Source organism: Lissotriton helveticus, chromosome 4_1, assembly GCF_964261635.1.
Source record: "Lissotriton helveticus chromosome 4_1, aLisHel1.1, whole genome shotgun sequence".
NCBI classification, from domain to species: Eukaryota; Metazoa; Chordata; class Amphibia; order Caudata; family Salamandridae; genus Lissotriton; species Lissotriton helveticus.
In genome coordinates, this window is record NC_136063.1 from 289,528,021 (window position 1) to 289,544,776 (window position 16,756).

A 16,756-nucleotide genomic window follows, 5' to 3' on the forward strand; every position below is an offset into this window, starting at 1 on the left:
GTCTCCCTGTTCGAGAGTGGCCTGACCGGAGTCCGAGTCGGTCATTTCCCAACTGAAGATTAATGTCCTTTTTATGACCTTTATGATAAATTACATTTTCTTATTTAAAATATCTGATATATTATTGCACAGTTCTTGTGATGGTTCTACCTTTTGCTTTATACAATTTTTATTCTCCAGCTCTTTCACTTCCTCAAATACTTTTTTTGAGTTATTAGCAGCTTCAGTGATGGTCCTAGTAGAGTGGCTTTCTTTAGCTTTTCTAATTTCCTTTTCTAATTATTTAGTGCAGTTTTTAACTGTAACATATCCTTTTCTGAATAGGTCCTACGCCATTGCCTTTCTAGCTTCCTATAGTTGGTTTTCTTTCCTTCAAGGGTTCTGTAAACCAATGCGCTGAATGTCTTAATTTCAGCATCAAATATTTTACCAGTATTAGTTTATCTAATGTGTCTAAAATAAATGTGGGTAAGCATGGGTCAGCATCTTGCACTGGCATCTCTACTGGATCGGGAGCCAGTGTGGTGTCTTGAGATGGGGTTGGATCTGGGTCCTCCTGGGAGGTCTAGGATGAGTCTTCAGGAGGTGTGCAGTGATTCCGGCATAGAGTGTGTTTCCATAGTCCAGTCTGCTGGTAACGAGGGCCTGTGTGATGGCCCTTCTGGTGTTGAGTGGGAGTTACCTGAGCATGCAAAGGGTGTGAAAGCAGGCAGAGGAGACTGTGTTGACTAGTTTCTTCATGGCTAGCTTGCTAGCCAGGAAGATGCCGAGGTTGCTGTCATGGTTTGTTAAGGCAGAGAGTGGTCCAAGTTCCACGGGCCACCATACGTCGTTCCATGGCAAGGTGTTGTTCCTAAAGATGAGAACTTCTGTCTTATCCTTGTTGAGTTTCAGACAGTTGTCCTTCATCCAGTTCGTGACGTTTATAAGGTACCTTTGGAAGATGTCTTTGATGGTGTAGGAGTCTTTGGACAGCAAGGAACAAGGAGGAGAGGTGGTTCGTGTATTGTAGGAGTGCCCCGCTGGAAGGAAGGAAAACAACGAGAGGTGACTGGGCGTTCCACCCAGTGAAGCAGACGAGGGAGTCCAGCCGCCCCCAGAGATGAGCGGAAGAGTCCCGCTACGGCCCTGGAGGGTCATGGCTCTTTCAGGTGCGTGGGTGTTTACGAGGCTACCTACGGGGTGAGGCAGATGGGGAAACGAGTGGGAAAGGGGGGCCGAGGGGAAGGACACAAGCCTGAAGCAAAGCGTTCTTTTGAAAACGCGCTCATAACTTTTTACTTTTTGCCTTCTCAGTGCATCACATCCACCCCCCCATCACATTTTGGGCTGGTCAATTCCCTTTTCTTTTCTTGATTTTGGTGATCCTTCACACCCTTCCCTGAACATTGCTGATAAAACCCAGAAACACTTACCTGAGCCTTTCTTCTCTCTGAGGGAGGTTGCTGGCCAGGACTGCCATAGAAGACCCTGAATAAGAAGATAGAGATAAGAACAGAAAGCCTTACAGAGACTGTTTTGGCACTTTAATTATTCCAAATAAAGAAGAGTAAAGCACCCATTGTACTCTGTATAAGTATTTTCGGGTTCCTGCACAGTGAAATATCTGACATTCAGGTAGGGCATTCTTCTTAGTTTCTTTCAGGAGGCGGTGCAACAGGTTGAAGGTGTGAAGTCATACTTCAAGAGTATTCTTAATTGTGTCCAAATGTCCAATATTCGGAATTACTCTAAGCCAGACGCGGGACGTTACCTGTACTAGGAATACATGAACTCTGTCCTTCACCAATAGGACTTCATCAGTCGTACAAACATTGGACATTTGAACACAATTAAGAATATTCTGGAAGTATGACTTCACACAAGGATTACTGAGGACTTTTCCTGTTGGGTTTACAAATAAATTAGGGAAGAACCACAGAGGCAGCAGTATAGTATGCCCAATGAGGAAGGTTTTGTAATAGAGCCCTGTAGAAGCCCGTGAGGACGAAACACATTGGCTACAGTTTTAAGTCCATTATCAAAGGAAGAAAATGAATAAAGAATTTTCAACAATATACGTCTAAAGGTTATTGTGTATTGCAAAGAATATGTATTGTATGTGCTGATTATTTGTGAGAATTTTTGCTGAACTCCTATTCAAATATAAGTGAAAAGCTTTGTCTAAATTTAGGGTGTTGAACCGCTAAAGATCCACTCAAATTTTGGAGTTTTCTCCATTAGTGGTTGAACTTCTGGTTCTGTGCACCATACTAAGTATTTAACAAATTGTCTCCGTACTGTGATGGAAGGTGGGGTAGCTTATTGCCTCAATCCCTTGAATACTTAACTGTTTTCCAGGCTGATGTGTCTTCCTGAACCAGAGTGATGGGAGAAGCTACACTTGCACCTGACTAGGGCTGTGTCTGTCCCAACACAAAGAGCTGCGCACTTCCCTATAGTGTATCCAAAGCCAGGGCCAGGAATGGCAGGGTCCTGTGCATTACAAAGACAATTCTTTTAAGTCTCCCCACTTCAAAGGCTAAAATGGGTATATGGACTGGATGTCTGACACCATATACTGAGAACACTTCTGTACTGCAGACCTTCTGCCTGGAAAGAGAGCTGTTGTGCTGCCAGGAGGGACTGCCACTTTGCTGCTTGCTTTGCTGTGTTCGCCTGCTGCTTGCTGCTTCTTTACTGGGAGATGAGAGGACTGGACTTTCCTCTCTACATCCTGCATCTAAAGGTTCTCAAGGGCAGGTTTGGGCTTGCCTCCTGTTGCTGAAGTCTCAGGGACAACAAAGACTTCACCTGCATCTTGCTATCAGCACTTGGGCTACTCTGCTGTGAGTCCTGCTCTGCCAAATGGTGCCAAATCCAGTCCTGGGCCCTTGGAAGTGAGTTTTGGTCCTGCAATCAAGAACCCATGCATTGACTCCAAAGCGTCACTTTGAAACAAGTGTTTCCCTGCTAAATGGACGCATTGTCGCTGCCTGCACTGAAAACGTGGTCTCCACTCACCGAATCTGTGACACACCGTTCCAACTCCAACTCAGTCCCGGCCCAATGTGGCTCCAATAGACGCAGGGCCTTCAGTCTAGCGCTTCTACATCAACACTGAGGAATTGCCACATCACGCTCTGAACATCGATGTTGCGCCGTTGACTGGATCCAAGGCCATGCCCCATCAACTGACGCATCACCACCTCTATGCACCGCATATTCTCCGAGCATTGAACCCTGAGCGACCTTGTATCGCCTTTTGGAACAAACACATCCTCTGCATCCACGACGCCTCACCTCCACTGCACCTTGCATCGTCTTCAATTTCCGATGCATCCAAGGTCCTGTCAGCAGGTCTGCATGACTCCTGTATCTGGCCTGTAATCCCTCATGGTTGTACTGAACTTTTGGATTTGTCCCCGTGAAGTGCGGCCAGATTGCCCCAGTTGAAGCTATTGATTTTGAAGCACTGCATTTTGATTTAATCTTGCAAAATTCATAACTTCTGTATGTTGGATTTTATCATTTTTTTATCTTGTTTTACTCAGATGAATATTGGATATTTTTCTAAACTGGTGTAGAATACATTTGTGGTGTTTTCACTATGTTACCGTGTGTGTGTGTGCTTGCACAAATACTTTACACATTGCCTCTTTATTTTAGCTTGACCGCTTTGTGCCAAGCTGTCAGAGGGTGAGCACAGGTAAACGTTTAGTGTGCACTACACTTACCCTGAATAGGATTGTGGTTCCTGCTTCGACAGGGTGCATACCTCTTCAACCAGAAACCCAATTTCTAACATTCCTTACCCAGTCCTAGACCCCTTCTAACCCCTATTAAATTCCCTCCCATTTAGTAGTAAATATTCCCCATTTTACAGACACTCCTCTAGGTATCTCTCACATTTACTGCAAAAGCATATATGTAGTGTGTGGAGACTTCCACAAACAAGGCAAAGAACTCCCCCTAAAAGAAAAATAGGAAAAGTGGATGTCTCTGTATGTACGTTTTTTATTCTACTATGTACGTTTTTGATAAATTTTGTATTACGTGACTAATGCTATACGTAGTACTAAGTGTAATTTATGTAATCTCTTTTTTTACCCTTGCTGCATCTGGATGTTGTTTTCTGCTCAATGCCCAAAAAACAGTCATGCACGTTTGAACGACCAAGCCAAATGTAGATTCTCAGTTGAATGATTCAACGCCTCTGGTCAATATGAAATCATGAGTGTAAGATTAAAATAAATAATCTTCAGGTTATTTGTAGTTGATTTTAAAGATAATACCCTTAATTGAATTTTAAACGCATTTAGGGGCATATTATCAAGACAGGCGATAAAATTATCATGTTAGATGTGAAGGACATCTAACATGGGCTTCAATTGGAATTCCATAGAGCATATTATCAAGCCCATTATCGCCGTTTTAGCTGCAGTTTTCTGCCGCTAAAACAGCGATATTTTTATCGCCTGTCTTGATAATATGACCCTTTGTTTTTCTCCATTCATGCTTTTTGATGTGCTGTTTGAGTTTATGCTATGCTTCTTGAAGTATTTTTGTCATTGGATAACAAAGGAGGGCTTAGGTTGGCAACTAACAGGATGAAATGTAAACCATTGTTACCGCTGTGAAAGGCTCTTTCCTTGCAGGAATATGTGTATGGGTGCCCTGACGTGCAGCGAATCATCAAAGTGTAGCCTTTAGCAATGGCAGGCATTGATGTTACTTTTGATAGCGCTGGCAAAAGTACTGATTCTGATTTGCACTCAGGGGGGTGAGCAATGTTTGTGGGTTGGGGGAATGCACTGGCCCCAGTTTCTCTGCTTGACTCTGTCATCCATCTGTCATGGCGGCAGGGCTTTCAAACTAGATCACAGCGATTGACACAACAAGCATGGAGAACATCGGAATCCCGATTAGAGACAGTCTGGAGGAAAGCATAAACGTAAATCTTATCACTAGTAGAATAAGAAATCTATCTGCATGCAGGGACAGGTACTCACAATAGTACTCAAAGAAAAGACAGAATAGGAGATATTTTCCTTCTACTCCTCATCTGGCGAGGATATGATGCAATTGTCTAAAAGCAGCTTTGGCTACCATGGTAGAAGAGGCCTAGAAAAGGGTATGTAGAATCACCCACTTGCTTCCTGATTTTTCCTTTCTCACTGGGTGTAACAAAATGTGTTCTTGATTGCAGTTACAGGACAAAAAATATTATTAAATGAGTAATTTTCCTCGTAACGTGTATCTCACCACTTTTACAACTTTGTTCATAATAATTAAATTCTGTATCAGAATGCTAAATAACTAAATTTTCCTGGAAAACAAGATGGTAAATGCCATTATAACAATTACTACAGTTTATGTAAATGGTGAAATGTTGATTGACACTTTGTTGCAAGATTGCACAAATAAGAAATTGGGTTATCAGGGGAGGTGGGGTAAGTGCCCACCTCAAGCAATAATCAGAATTCTTGTCAGGATGAACCACTAAAGTCACTAAATAAGTCTGAGCTCAACCCTCTGGTAGCTATGGCACAGAGGAGACAGACTTAACTTAGAGGCAATATGTAAAGTATTCATGCAGTACTAAAACAGTAATAAGTAGAAATGCAAACAATAAAAATCCCAAAACTAATTAAAAAATAGAGTACAATTTCATAAACAATATTACACCAACATGACAAGAATATAGAGATATTCATTGTTTAAGTTTAAGTAGAAATAGCCCCAAGAAGCACAATGTGCTAATGATAGACAATGGTTTCAGTAGAATGGGACAAAGGAGCAATTTGACGCTGGTCGGATACACCAACAAGGTTAGCCAAGAGGGAAAGATATTACCTTCTGGCTTTAGTCCTTTAAGTCCCCCTCCACCAAAGGAGTAAGGTTGTAAAGCCCCCAGAGGACCTCAGGGGAAGCACTTAAAGTCTCACAAGATGGCAGGCAGAGGCCAACATGAAAGTCCAGTCCAGATCCGGTTGCAACTGGTCATCTAGGTAGATGCTGTTAAAGGCCTCTTGTAGCTTGTTGTATCAATGTAGCTTGAACAGGAGGTCAGCCTTTTAAACCTTGGAGTCCACTTCTTTGTTCTGGACACAATAGGGAGAGCAGGTCCAGTCATCTTGACTCTTCTCAGGTCTTCTTCTGATTGTCCACAGGTCATGGAGTGTTCTGAAGTGGGTGCCTTGAGATACGGCATTTATGCCTTGCACAGGCTAGTGGTTGGATTGGCCCTGGGGATTGAGGGGCATATTACCGAGCAATAGCGATAATTATCGCTATTGCTTGGTTAGATACAAAATTTTATTGCTGAGCTGCGGCGATTTTTATCGCAGATAAATCTTGGTATTACCAAGGTTTATCGCAATGCGATAAAAAACGGCCGCAATGCATGAATATCGCTGAAAAGTCCGCGATATTCATGCATTACCGAGCTAATGCTCTTAGCCATGTTATCCACCTCCCGTTGGATAACATGGCTAAGAACTGCTCAAGGCAGGTGTTAGCTTTTGGAGATATTCGTGCTTAGCGCGAATATCTCCAAAAGTTGGTAAAAGGAGATAGCGATGTTAGCGACTGTTTCCAGTCGCTAACATCTTGGTACGCCCACTTTGCATGTCATTAGTGATAAATATCACTGACATGCAAAGTGGGGCCCAAGATGGTCGCTATCTCCTACTAGCTGTCGCTAACTGGTGTTAGCGACAGCTAGGTAATAGGGAGATCATTTTATCTCCGCTTTCTTGGCTTTTAAAGCCAAAAAAGTGGAGATAAACCCCCTTGATATTATGCCCCTGAGTTTTTAGTCATCAGAGAGAGGATACACATGATTTGTTTCAGCCTTTGAAGGGAACCACAAATGTTCTTTGCAAACCCAGCAGACACGTCAAACAGTATTTGACACTGTAATGTCAAAAAGAGGCCTACTGAGATTGGGGACAAAAGAAGGGTCCTGTCAGTTAACATGTGCCTGTGACAATGGCAGCCTGTTTGTAGTGTGCCCCAAATGTCATTTGAAAAACCCCTTCTTCACATCACTATGTTGTGCATGTATCACTTACCCGCCCTTCCTAATACATCCCTTAGGTTCTGGAATCTATCAAACAAACTATTGAACTGCCATCAGCTTTTTATTGGAGCTGCCACGCATCCGTCTTGAATTGTAATCCCCCTTGGTACCGACCCGGGTAAGTCCCATGAACTGTACCCCTTCCCACTTAGCTTCACGATAGGGCCATAACTAATACATTCCTTGTTCCCCAGCTGTGGATACTAAACACTGGCGTCCTGAAAAAAGCCCTGTATTCCAAATGACGCTCAGAGCCACTGAAAACAGGTATCCCATACACTGACGAGCTATGCATGATACTTTCAACCCTCCTTAATGGTCCTTAACTCTTACGTTCCGCCATAAGGATATGCTGCATGTGTATGGAAATGATTTTATTCAACTCACCGGTTAATCAATGCACAATTCTATCCCTGCTCCCCCACAGACACTCGCCGTACCTCTTAGTGACCGTGATTTCACGCATGCTTATTTTAGACGTTCTCCTTAGAACCTTCACTCACGTTATATATCTGAAGTCACTTAATACGTTTTATTATACTTCTCTCGGCTGATCTATTTCAATTTCTCCTTCTTTCCTTAGGCCAATTTAATTCTTAGGCATTTACTTTTTGTCCTGATGATGATCCTACATATTGTGTTTAAGGGATCGAAACGCCGTCGACTTGATGTAACATCATATATGTGAAATATACTGAATGTGATATGCATATAATGATGTAATTGAATTTCTGTAATTTATCATTTTTCAGAAATCAGTCACCTTTTGCCTAAACATTCTTTTTTCTTCTTTTCTATCTGTCTTATCTTGCCAATTCGTTAGCGCGAGGGCACAGGCTTGTGTCTCACTCTCTGTGAATGTGAGAATTTTTCTGGTATATTCTCTTTATAGTAAAAATTGTGATCTCTGTCCGGCTGGACATATCACGCCACTCAATATAGTTCTATTGTGTCTATATTCATTAATTTGTGTGTATTCTATCATGCATAGGACCACTGTTGTGTGTTAAAATTTGAAAAACCCCAGCACACCTGTCAAGCAGGATGTGACATTCAAGCAGGATTTGACAACTTAATGTCGCAAATGATCCCCCCAGTCCCACCCTGCATATTCTGTCAGTTTCAAATGGGTCATCTCTGCCCATTCAAGTTTCCCCTTTTGTTTGCTCCTGGCAGCGAGTTCAGACCCATTTAAATGCCAGTTACTGGCTGGCAGAAGGGGCAGAGCAGAATGCAGATTTAGCTTCCAGGGACTTCAGAAAGAGCAAAGATAACTTTAGAAAAGTAATTTTTCAAAATGTTCTTTTACACATCAGACATTACCAGTGCATTCGGCTTGGGATGAGCATTTCAGAAAGTCCCAAAATTAAATGTGTAACTTTGCCGTAGCTGGAGATAACATTTATTAATATTGTATCCCAATGCTATCCTACGGAACAGCTGACCCCGCTATGGAGAAAATTGCTTTGAGTACCATTTTAGTGTAAGGGCATGTTTAACATTAAACTTTTACTTGTCCTACTTTCAAATACCATGCACCCTGCGTTATGGGCGAAGAGGCCTAGTTAGGAGTGATGAATTAATATTTAAAAGGAAGGTTTAGGCTTGTCAAAATGGGTTAATGTTACAGTTCTAATTTATAGTTTTAAAATTGCACAGCCAGGCTACAACGCTAATCCTCGAGACATGTTTTACTGTGCTACTGCATTGGGTTGCACAATGAATACTGCAGCCACTAATAGCATTTAGTTTACAAGCCTTGGAGCACTTTGTGCCATATATTAGAGACTTATGAGTAAATGAAATGGGCCAATCAGGAGTATATCAATCTTACATTGTTATAAGGAGGAGCACAAGCACTTTGCCACTGATTAGCAGGGGTAAGGTGCACAGAGTTCTATAGCCTGAAAAAATGGGCGCCAGCAGAAAAGGAAAACAAATCTAGGTTGACCCTTTAGAAAGGGCAAATTTCCAAAAGTTCAAAGTTCCTTTTAAGGGAATCTATGCTAGTGAAGTGTTTATTAAGATAGACCTATTATTGAGAGAGGTAAAGCAGTCAATGACCTGTAGGTGACATGAATCTGCAGTCTGTATCCAAGAGCATTAGTAAGTCCTTTTTTACACTCATCCTTAGAATGATGTACTTTGTAGAGAGTCAATATAGGATGCAGTCATTGCTTGAATACCCAAACCATGGGCCTTATTTATGAAGGCCTTGCGCCGCAAGTGCGTCACTTTTTCCCATGTTAAAAGTGACGCACCGGCGGCGCAAGGCCTTCATAAATAAGGCCCCATGAGTTTTCTACTTGTGGTGTAAATGTGCCTTTATGCCAAAACACTAACTAGCAGCCACATTCCCTCTCCATCTCACTAACACTTCATTGTAAGAAGACTTCAGGGTGTCACACTTTTTGAAGAAGCGACAGCACGACTGTGAGGTTGCCAAACAGGGCTCAGCCATAGTTGGCTAGGACTATAACAAGGAAGCTCAGTAATTTAGATTTCCGGTATGTAGTTGTGTCATGTCTGGGGCCTCTACAAACCACCCTTTCAGGTTTGTATTGTAGTTGTTTCACTCTGTTTTTTATCAGTTTACCACGTTTTCAAGAACTATAGGGCATAGGTAAGATATAATTTTACCATTGAAACCCCTGCAATTGACAAAATCACTGGGTTTATGCCGCAAAATTACTATTTCCTATATCCAAAAGCCATTTTACAAGTTTGAAAATTACAGTTCGGTCTGCAATGTAACAATGGTTTTCGCCTTCAATTCTGGTTGCAAATATTTGAACAATTACCGACATCTCAAAAGAGGTGGAAGCTGATTTGCAAAGGATATGGAGTCTCCATGTCACCTCTTCTGCTCTGTGTATCATGTTGGCAGCCTCGGGGAACGAAGGCTGTGGTCCATAGGACCCCTGCTTACTCCCCCTGATGTTTTCCCAAATTATTATTTTTATTTTTCTAAATTAAGTCACAGGGATGCTGGTCTTCGGTTCCTTGCTGGCCGCAATTCTTGGGGCATATTACCAAGGGCCCTTATCGCCGCTTTAGCAGGACTTTTTCCCGCTACAGTGGCGATAATTTTCTCGCCCAATTACCAAGCTGTCGCTAACACCAGTTAGCGACAGCTTGTAGGAGATAGCGAGCATTTTGGTGCCCGCTTTGCATGTCTGCGATATTTATCGCTAATGACATGCAAAGTGGGCATGCCAAAATGTTAGCGACTGAAAACAGTCGCTAACATCGCTACCGCCTATGATCAACACAGGCGTAGTTTTGGAAATATTCGCGCTAAGCGCAAATATCTCCAAAAGCTAACGCCTTCCCTGACCAGTTCTTAGCCATGTTATCCGATGGGAGGTGGATAACATGGCTAAGAGCATTGTCACGGTAATGCATGAATATCGCTGTATTGACAGCGATATTCAGTTATTTCGCCTGATTTTTATCGCTTTTGAGATAAACCTTGCTAATAGCAAGTTATCTCAGCGATAAAAACAGGTGAACGGCGGCGATATAAATATTACCGCTAACCCTACTTAGCGATAAATATCGCTGTAGGTTGGTAATATGCCCCCTTGTGTGTTGGCAATATCGATCGGCTTAACTCACTTTTATTAGGCAGGTTCTTCTGCGACCCCCGGCAAATGGTGAAAGTGCGTCATGACCTATTAGGTGGCTTCACAAAATCAGAGTTTGTTCTCAAAAAGGCGGTGTGCAATTTGAGGCCACGTTTTGCAAATGTTCTCAGTACATTTGTCCCATAGTTGGTACCTTTGCAAGTACTTTTTCCTCACTGAGGCGGCTATTATGGATGTCATGATCTCTTTCTGCTGTGTACGGAAATGTAGCTTTGTTCTTTGCATCTGCAAGTAGCCTTTCAGACATCTGGGCTATGGAAATGTGATATACTATTTGTTTATAGACTTCTTACCTGGGTAGAGTTGTCTTGCTTTATTTTACTGTTTCCAGGCAACTGCCTTCTCAGCCTCAACAGTAAACTGTTTCTATTTATAGGAAGAGCTGGATGAACTTATGCACTTGGTAAGGGGAAAAGAAGCGAAGAATGAATTATCAGGCATCCGAGAGAGAGGAAGCGCTCAAGGGAGCAGAGAATCCGGCGAACCCAAGACATCAAGGAAGGGGAAGACACCCCAGAGGTAAAATAATGAAAACTTAAATCAGTGAAAACTAAAGAGGTACACAGTGGTCATCTCATTTAGCACAGGCATTTTGATCATGGTCTTGGACTGCCGGCCACCTCCCCCCTTGAACACCGACTGAATTACCCAATTCAACCAGTCAACACATGGGGGTCTTTGGAAGTCAAGGGGGGGTACGGGGCCCCCCCCCGGCCGTATTTATTAAAATATAAAAACAAATCAAAAATTTTAATCAAATAAACATTTCTGACAATTATTAAAATGCACACTTTTCAGAATATTAGATTGACATCCGTTTCGACATGGTATGATGGGCTAACCTTAACAAATAGCTAATACAGCGTGTCTCCTAACGTAATCTAATCATCCTGAAAATTAAACTGCATTCTAATATTTCCAATACTTTTTAATAACGTTTAATAACTTTAATAAAGGCCTACGGCAAGGTCGCCAACCGGTGTCAGATCCTTTTACAGCTGCGCTCTCACGTTGAAGATGCGCATGCGCAACCCAGGGCACGTTTCACCCACGTGCGCTCCCGGAACTCCATTTAACCATAACAGGAGGGCCCAGACACTCGCGCACCTTAGTGACGTCATAGTGTTGTGAGGGGTGGCTACCAGCCTGAGGAAAGCGTAGACTCCCTCCCCCGCACCCTTTACAACGGGATATCATATCCTGCCCCTGAAGTTCTGAGAGAGACCAATGGCCCCTCCCGCGGGCGGCCCCTTTCGTGAATGGGTCCGCCCCCCCCGTAAGGACCTTAAAATGCTGCTCACCGATTAATGACCTTACCGCCAGACACACATAATAAATACGACATTGCTATTCTAAAAGGAAAAAAGGCCTAAGGAGAAAATTGTTAATACACAGCAAAGCACAAAACATATACATATACAGATACTCCTGTAAGCGGGGAAAAAGGCCTAAGGAGAGAATTAGTTAAATATCATGGCACTGCACAAAATATTTACTTCTGTTCTACCTTCCAGTAGACGGGAACTTCAAGGCCTACTGGATCAAACCCCCTAAGCCTATAGTCTGGCACATTGACCAACCTGATTCTCACCATTTGCCAGGCCCCAAGGTCTGCTAACAAGGGATGGAGGGTAGGGAAAATTACACGGCCCCACGGCGGGGCGAGGAGCGAGCCTGGGAGCGCGGGCACAAAGAGGCCGCTTCCCGCGCTCCCCAGGCTCTTAACCCCTTCGCCGCCGCGACCCCGCCCCCCCGCCCCGGAAGCACACCAGTACCTCCGGGGCGAGGGGGCGGGGAACGCGGCCCCGAAGGGGACGGGTTGTGGGAGGGACCGGGCCCCGCCATGCTTGCGTGGGGGCCTATTGGCCCCCCCTTGTATCATGGTCTTGGACTGCCGGCCACCTCCCCCCTTGAACACCGACTGAATTACCCAATTCAACCAGTCAACACATGGGGGTCTTTGGAAGTCAAGGGGGGGTACGGGGCCCCCCCCCTGGCCGTATTTATTAAAATATAAAAACAAATCAAAAATTTTAATCAAATAAACATTTCTGACAATTATTAAAATGCACACTTTTCAGAATATTAGATTGACATCCGTTTCGACATGGTATGATGGGCTAACCTTAACAAATAGCTAATACAGCGTGTCTCCTAACGTAATCTAATCATCCTGAAAATTAAACTGCATTCTAATATTTCCAATACTTTTTAATAACGTTTAATAACTTTAATAAAGGCCTACGGCAAGGTCGCCAACCGGTGTCAGATCCTTTTACAGCTGCGCTCTCACGTTGAAGATGCGCATGCGCAACCCAGGGCACGTTTCACCCACGTGCGCTCCCGGAACTCCATTTAACCATAACAGGAGGGCCCAGACACTCGCGCACCTTAGTGACGTCATAGTGTTGTGAGGGGTGGCTACCAGCCTGAGGAAAGCGTAGACTCCCTCCCCCGCACCCTTTACAACGGGATATCATATCCTGCCCCTGAAGTTCTGAGAGAGACCAATGGCCCCTCCCGCGGGCGGCCCCTTTCGTGAATGGGTCCGCCCCCCCCGTAAGGACCTTAAAATGCTGCTCACCGATTAATGACCTTACCGCCACAGGCCAGGTAGTTTACCGACTATCTGCCCCCCCCCCAACCGCCTAAACTGAAAGGTCATAACTTCCTAATCCAAACCCCTCTACCCCTGCTATTTTGTTCCCTACCCCCATGACATCCCTGACTCTGTCCACTGGACCCCCCACCCTGTGAGTAGAGCCTCTAATAAACGTCAACTCCTCATTATCCGCCGACTGTTAGTCTATTTGGTCCTGCGATGACCCCCTGTGGGATATGAAATAGTTTCCCAAACCAAGTGTTGATCCTCTTTATCGAGTGATTCTTCACTGAGTGACTCCTTGCACTCGCCTAGTCCCCCCCCCCCCCTTTACGTGCAGCCTGGTCCTATCACCGTTACCCCATGTCCTAACATGAATGAGGGTGTGGGGGGCACGCCTCTCGAGGCTCCCTGCAGATGCTATGACCGGGGGTATCCTGGTACTAACATTCTACCCTTCCCACTGGTATACTGTACAGTCTGCTAACCATCCACACCCAGCCATTACGCCTGGAAAGTGTTAAGTGCATGATACTACTTTTACCATGGAAGTCCCCACTTCCTGAACCGGGGAAACGAGGCGTTGCATAGGCCTATCCTTCCTGGGGTTGCCGAGGCTAGGACTGCTTACCCTTGTGTACTGTCCCTTCTCTACCGTTGTCACTTACCAATTGGTGATCTATGCATATCTGACACTGGTGGCCCTGCGTGCACAGGCGCCGTTACTGAAGGTATACATTTTTCTGTGACGGCAAATACTGCCATTTTTTGTGAAGCCACATCCTGCTACGTTACTGCCGCCAGCCCCATTTAAGGGCTTACACACCGAAACAATCAACTCTGTGTTGGCACCTCCTGCGTTTTTTAATCGCTCGACCATCACACTTGCGTTGTTGTTTGCCATCCTCTACCTGACGTCAGCATCCCTTGGGCTGTCCACCTGTAGCAGCTTTGTGATGCGGAGCACTCCAGATATCCACCATGGACCCGGCCATACATAAATGGAAAAGATAAACACAAACCATTAGTGTTTCTGGCGATAACTGCAGTACATGTGCTAGTCTTACATTGCCATCCCTTGCCACGTTTGAGATACGATTAGCGTCAGATGCCTACTCCTAAACACTTCCGACTACGTGTTGAGCATAGCCTCAGTTTGTGTCCCCTGTAGCGTGACTGTATTAGTGTTATGAAGAGTACCCTGAAAAAATGGCCTTCATTAACAAATACTACCCAGTGTGTAGTGTATTGCCACAAAGCATGGAGTCCCCAGTGCATACCATAACGCCCTCATGACTCCTTAACGATGATTAGGATAACAGTTAAAAAGGGACAGTCCGTTTGTATTGGCACCCACCCAATCACAACTTGATGAGATATACGTGTTCAAAGTATCGAACCCCTAGCGCCTGACTGTTGGCTTGGATCGTGGCTGACAGTGGTAACGCGTAATATAACTGAGGGGCAACCATAACCTATATGTATTATACTCATGCTCCCAGACTGAGCATCATTTCCCTAACAAGTTGCAAGTAGCAGGTGGCCCCCCCCTGCCACCCTTGAGTGTCCAATCGATTGATAGTACAGCGCCACCTATTGTAAAACATGATGCACCATTAGTTTCAACAGATCAGGGTTTAATGTGTTACCGTTCATCAACCCATTCTGCCTCCCCCAGTTCAGCCTTGTTCATCTGCAAATCTGTCTGGCCCACCTGCCCATATAAGAGCACCAGCAGTACCAGCGATGGGATTTAGGTATGATCACGACCCTCCTCTTTAGATCCACTCTACTCTAGTGAGTTTTTGCGTGTTTGTTATACCCCTGTTGTGTTCTCTTTTCATTTACTCATTTATGAGATTATAGACTGGTAAAACAAGCTGGTCTACATCCCTTCAAGACTTAGCCTGAAGGCTGCTCCCCACAGCTACCACTAGGGTATCTTTCTAATAAGGTTGTCTTTAACCTACCATCAATAAGGGTCGTTTGGACTGGTGCCATGTGCCCCCTAGAATAGCGGACTGCATATGCCAGGCAACCTTCTCCCACTATACTCACAAGCACCTCAATGGCTCCCTGCTCTGACTAGATCAATGTTTAAGGCCTTCTGAACCATCTCAGATTAGCTCTAGGAAAAGGAGTAAATAGAGCTGGAGAATGCGGGCATCGATCCCGCTACCTGATCCGGGTAGATCAATGTTTTATGCATTCCTTGCAGCACCTACAGAGCATCTCAAAGAGAAAGGAGTACCACTATAAACCAAATGTAAGCAATGTTTTAGGTGCCGGTCTGTTGTGTTAAATGTCTGGGTGTAGGCCCATAAAACATAAAACGAGGCATGCTTTGTGAAGCGCGGGATTATAGTTAACATTTCTAAAGCCAGACCGTACTTCAAATAGTCAACCTTCATGGAAGGGATTCATAGCACTCCACTCCTCTCTTCCTAGATTGCTGGAGGTGCTCTCGACGTGGTGGAGTAAAATTAAATGCTATCGCTATAGAGCGAACAATCAGCTTGGGGCTCAAAGGAAAGACCTGGTGTGGTTGCCATGAAGATCACAGCCAAGAAATTGGGCATCCCCCTTACCTGTAATTACACTCGGAACTGCCCTTCAGGTCAGTAAAACCACCAGAGATAGAAACTGTTTTCAAATCAGGTAGGGAACAAGGACTTGTCCTAGTGCTAGAGCACGACTGAAAAGATGGAGTGATAAACAAGAGGCCTAAAGACCTTGAATGCAAGGATGAAGCCTGGCCAGGGCTCTCATACATGCCATATTTCCACACAGCATACTTCTCACACAAACATTCTTTGCCTGGATATAAAGGTTTCCTGCCCTGTGTTTCAAAGTTTCCCTGTGCTACCTGTCTCTGATGTCATCCCCCTGAGAAAGTGGCACAGATGTTCCCACTTGTCTTTGGTGTAGCCAAAGTATATATCTGGTATAAAATACAAGATCCAGAAACTATAGACCTGGCCTGAAAACTCTTGTATCTTGGTCATTAGGGTGGTACACTGCCCTCGCATAAGTACCCCAGAAAAATTGCACTATTGTAAGGCAGTTTTTATACTTGTGAATTTGATATCACTGGCATGGCACTCACTACTGGCGTCCTCCCTCCTCTTGAAAGAAATCACCAGTCAGTGTCACACACCAGTCAGTAGGGATACTACACATAAGTAAGGCAGTTTTTATACTTGTGAATTTGATATCACTGGCATGGCACTCACTACTGGCGTCCTCCCTCCTCTTAAAAGAAATCACCACTCAGTGTCACACACCAGTCAGTAGGGATACTACACATAAGTACACGGAACCCATGGAAATGTCACACAAGTAATTACAAAAATTTGCCAACTATCGCTTCAAGACATGAAGTTTAGATTTATGCCTGTTGTCCTGGCATACATGGAAGCACTCCTTGCAGCTGCCACCTTGTTT

At 44.2% G+C, this 16,756-nt stretch overlaps 1 protein-coding gene across 1 annotated transcript in view; it reads left to right on the forward strand.

The window, feature by feature from the left end:
• The window catches only part of LOC144827992 (uncharacterized), a 557,648-nt gene that overhangs the window by 443,982 nt on the left and 96,910 nt on the right, over window positions 1–16,756 (forward strand). Inside the window, exon 17 of the mRNA XM_078686140.1 lies at window positions 11,087–11,229. Coding sequence (XP_078542266.1) covers window positions 11,087–11,229 — 143 coding nt within the window. The remainder of the gene's footprint in view (window positions 1–11,086; window positions 11,230–16,756) is intronic.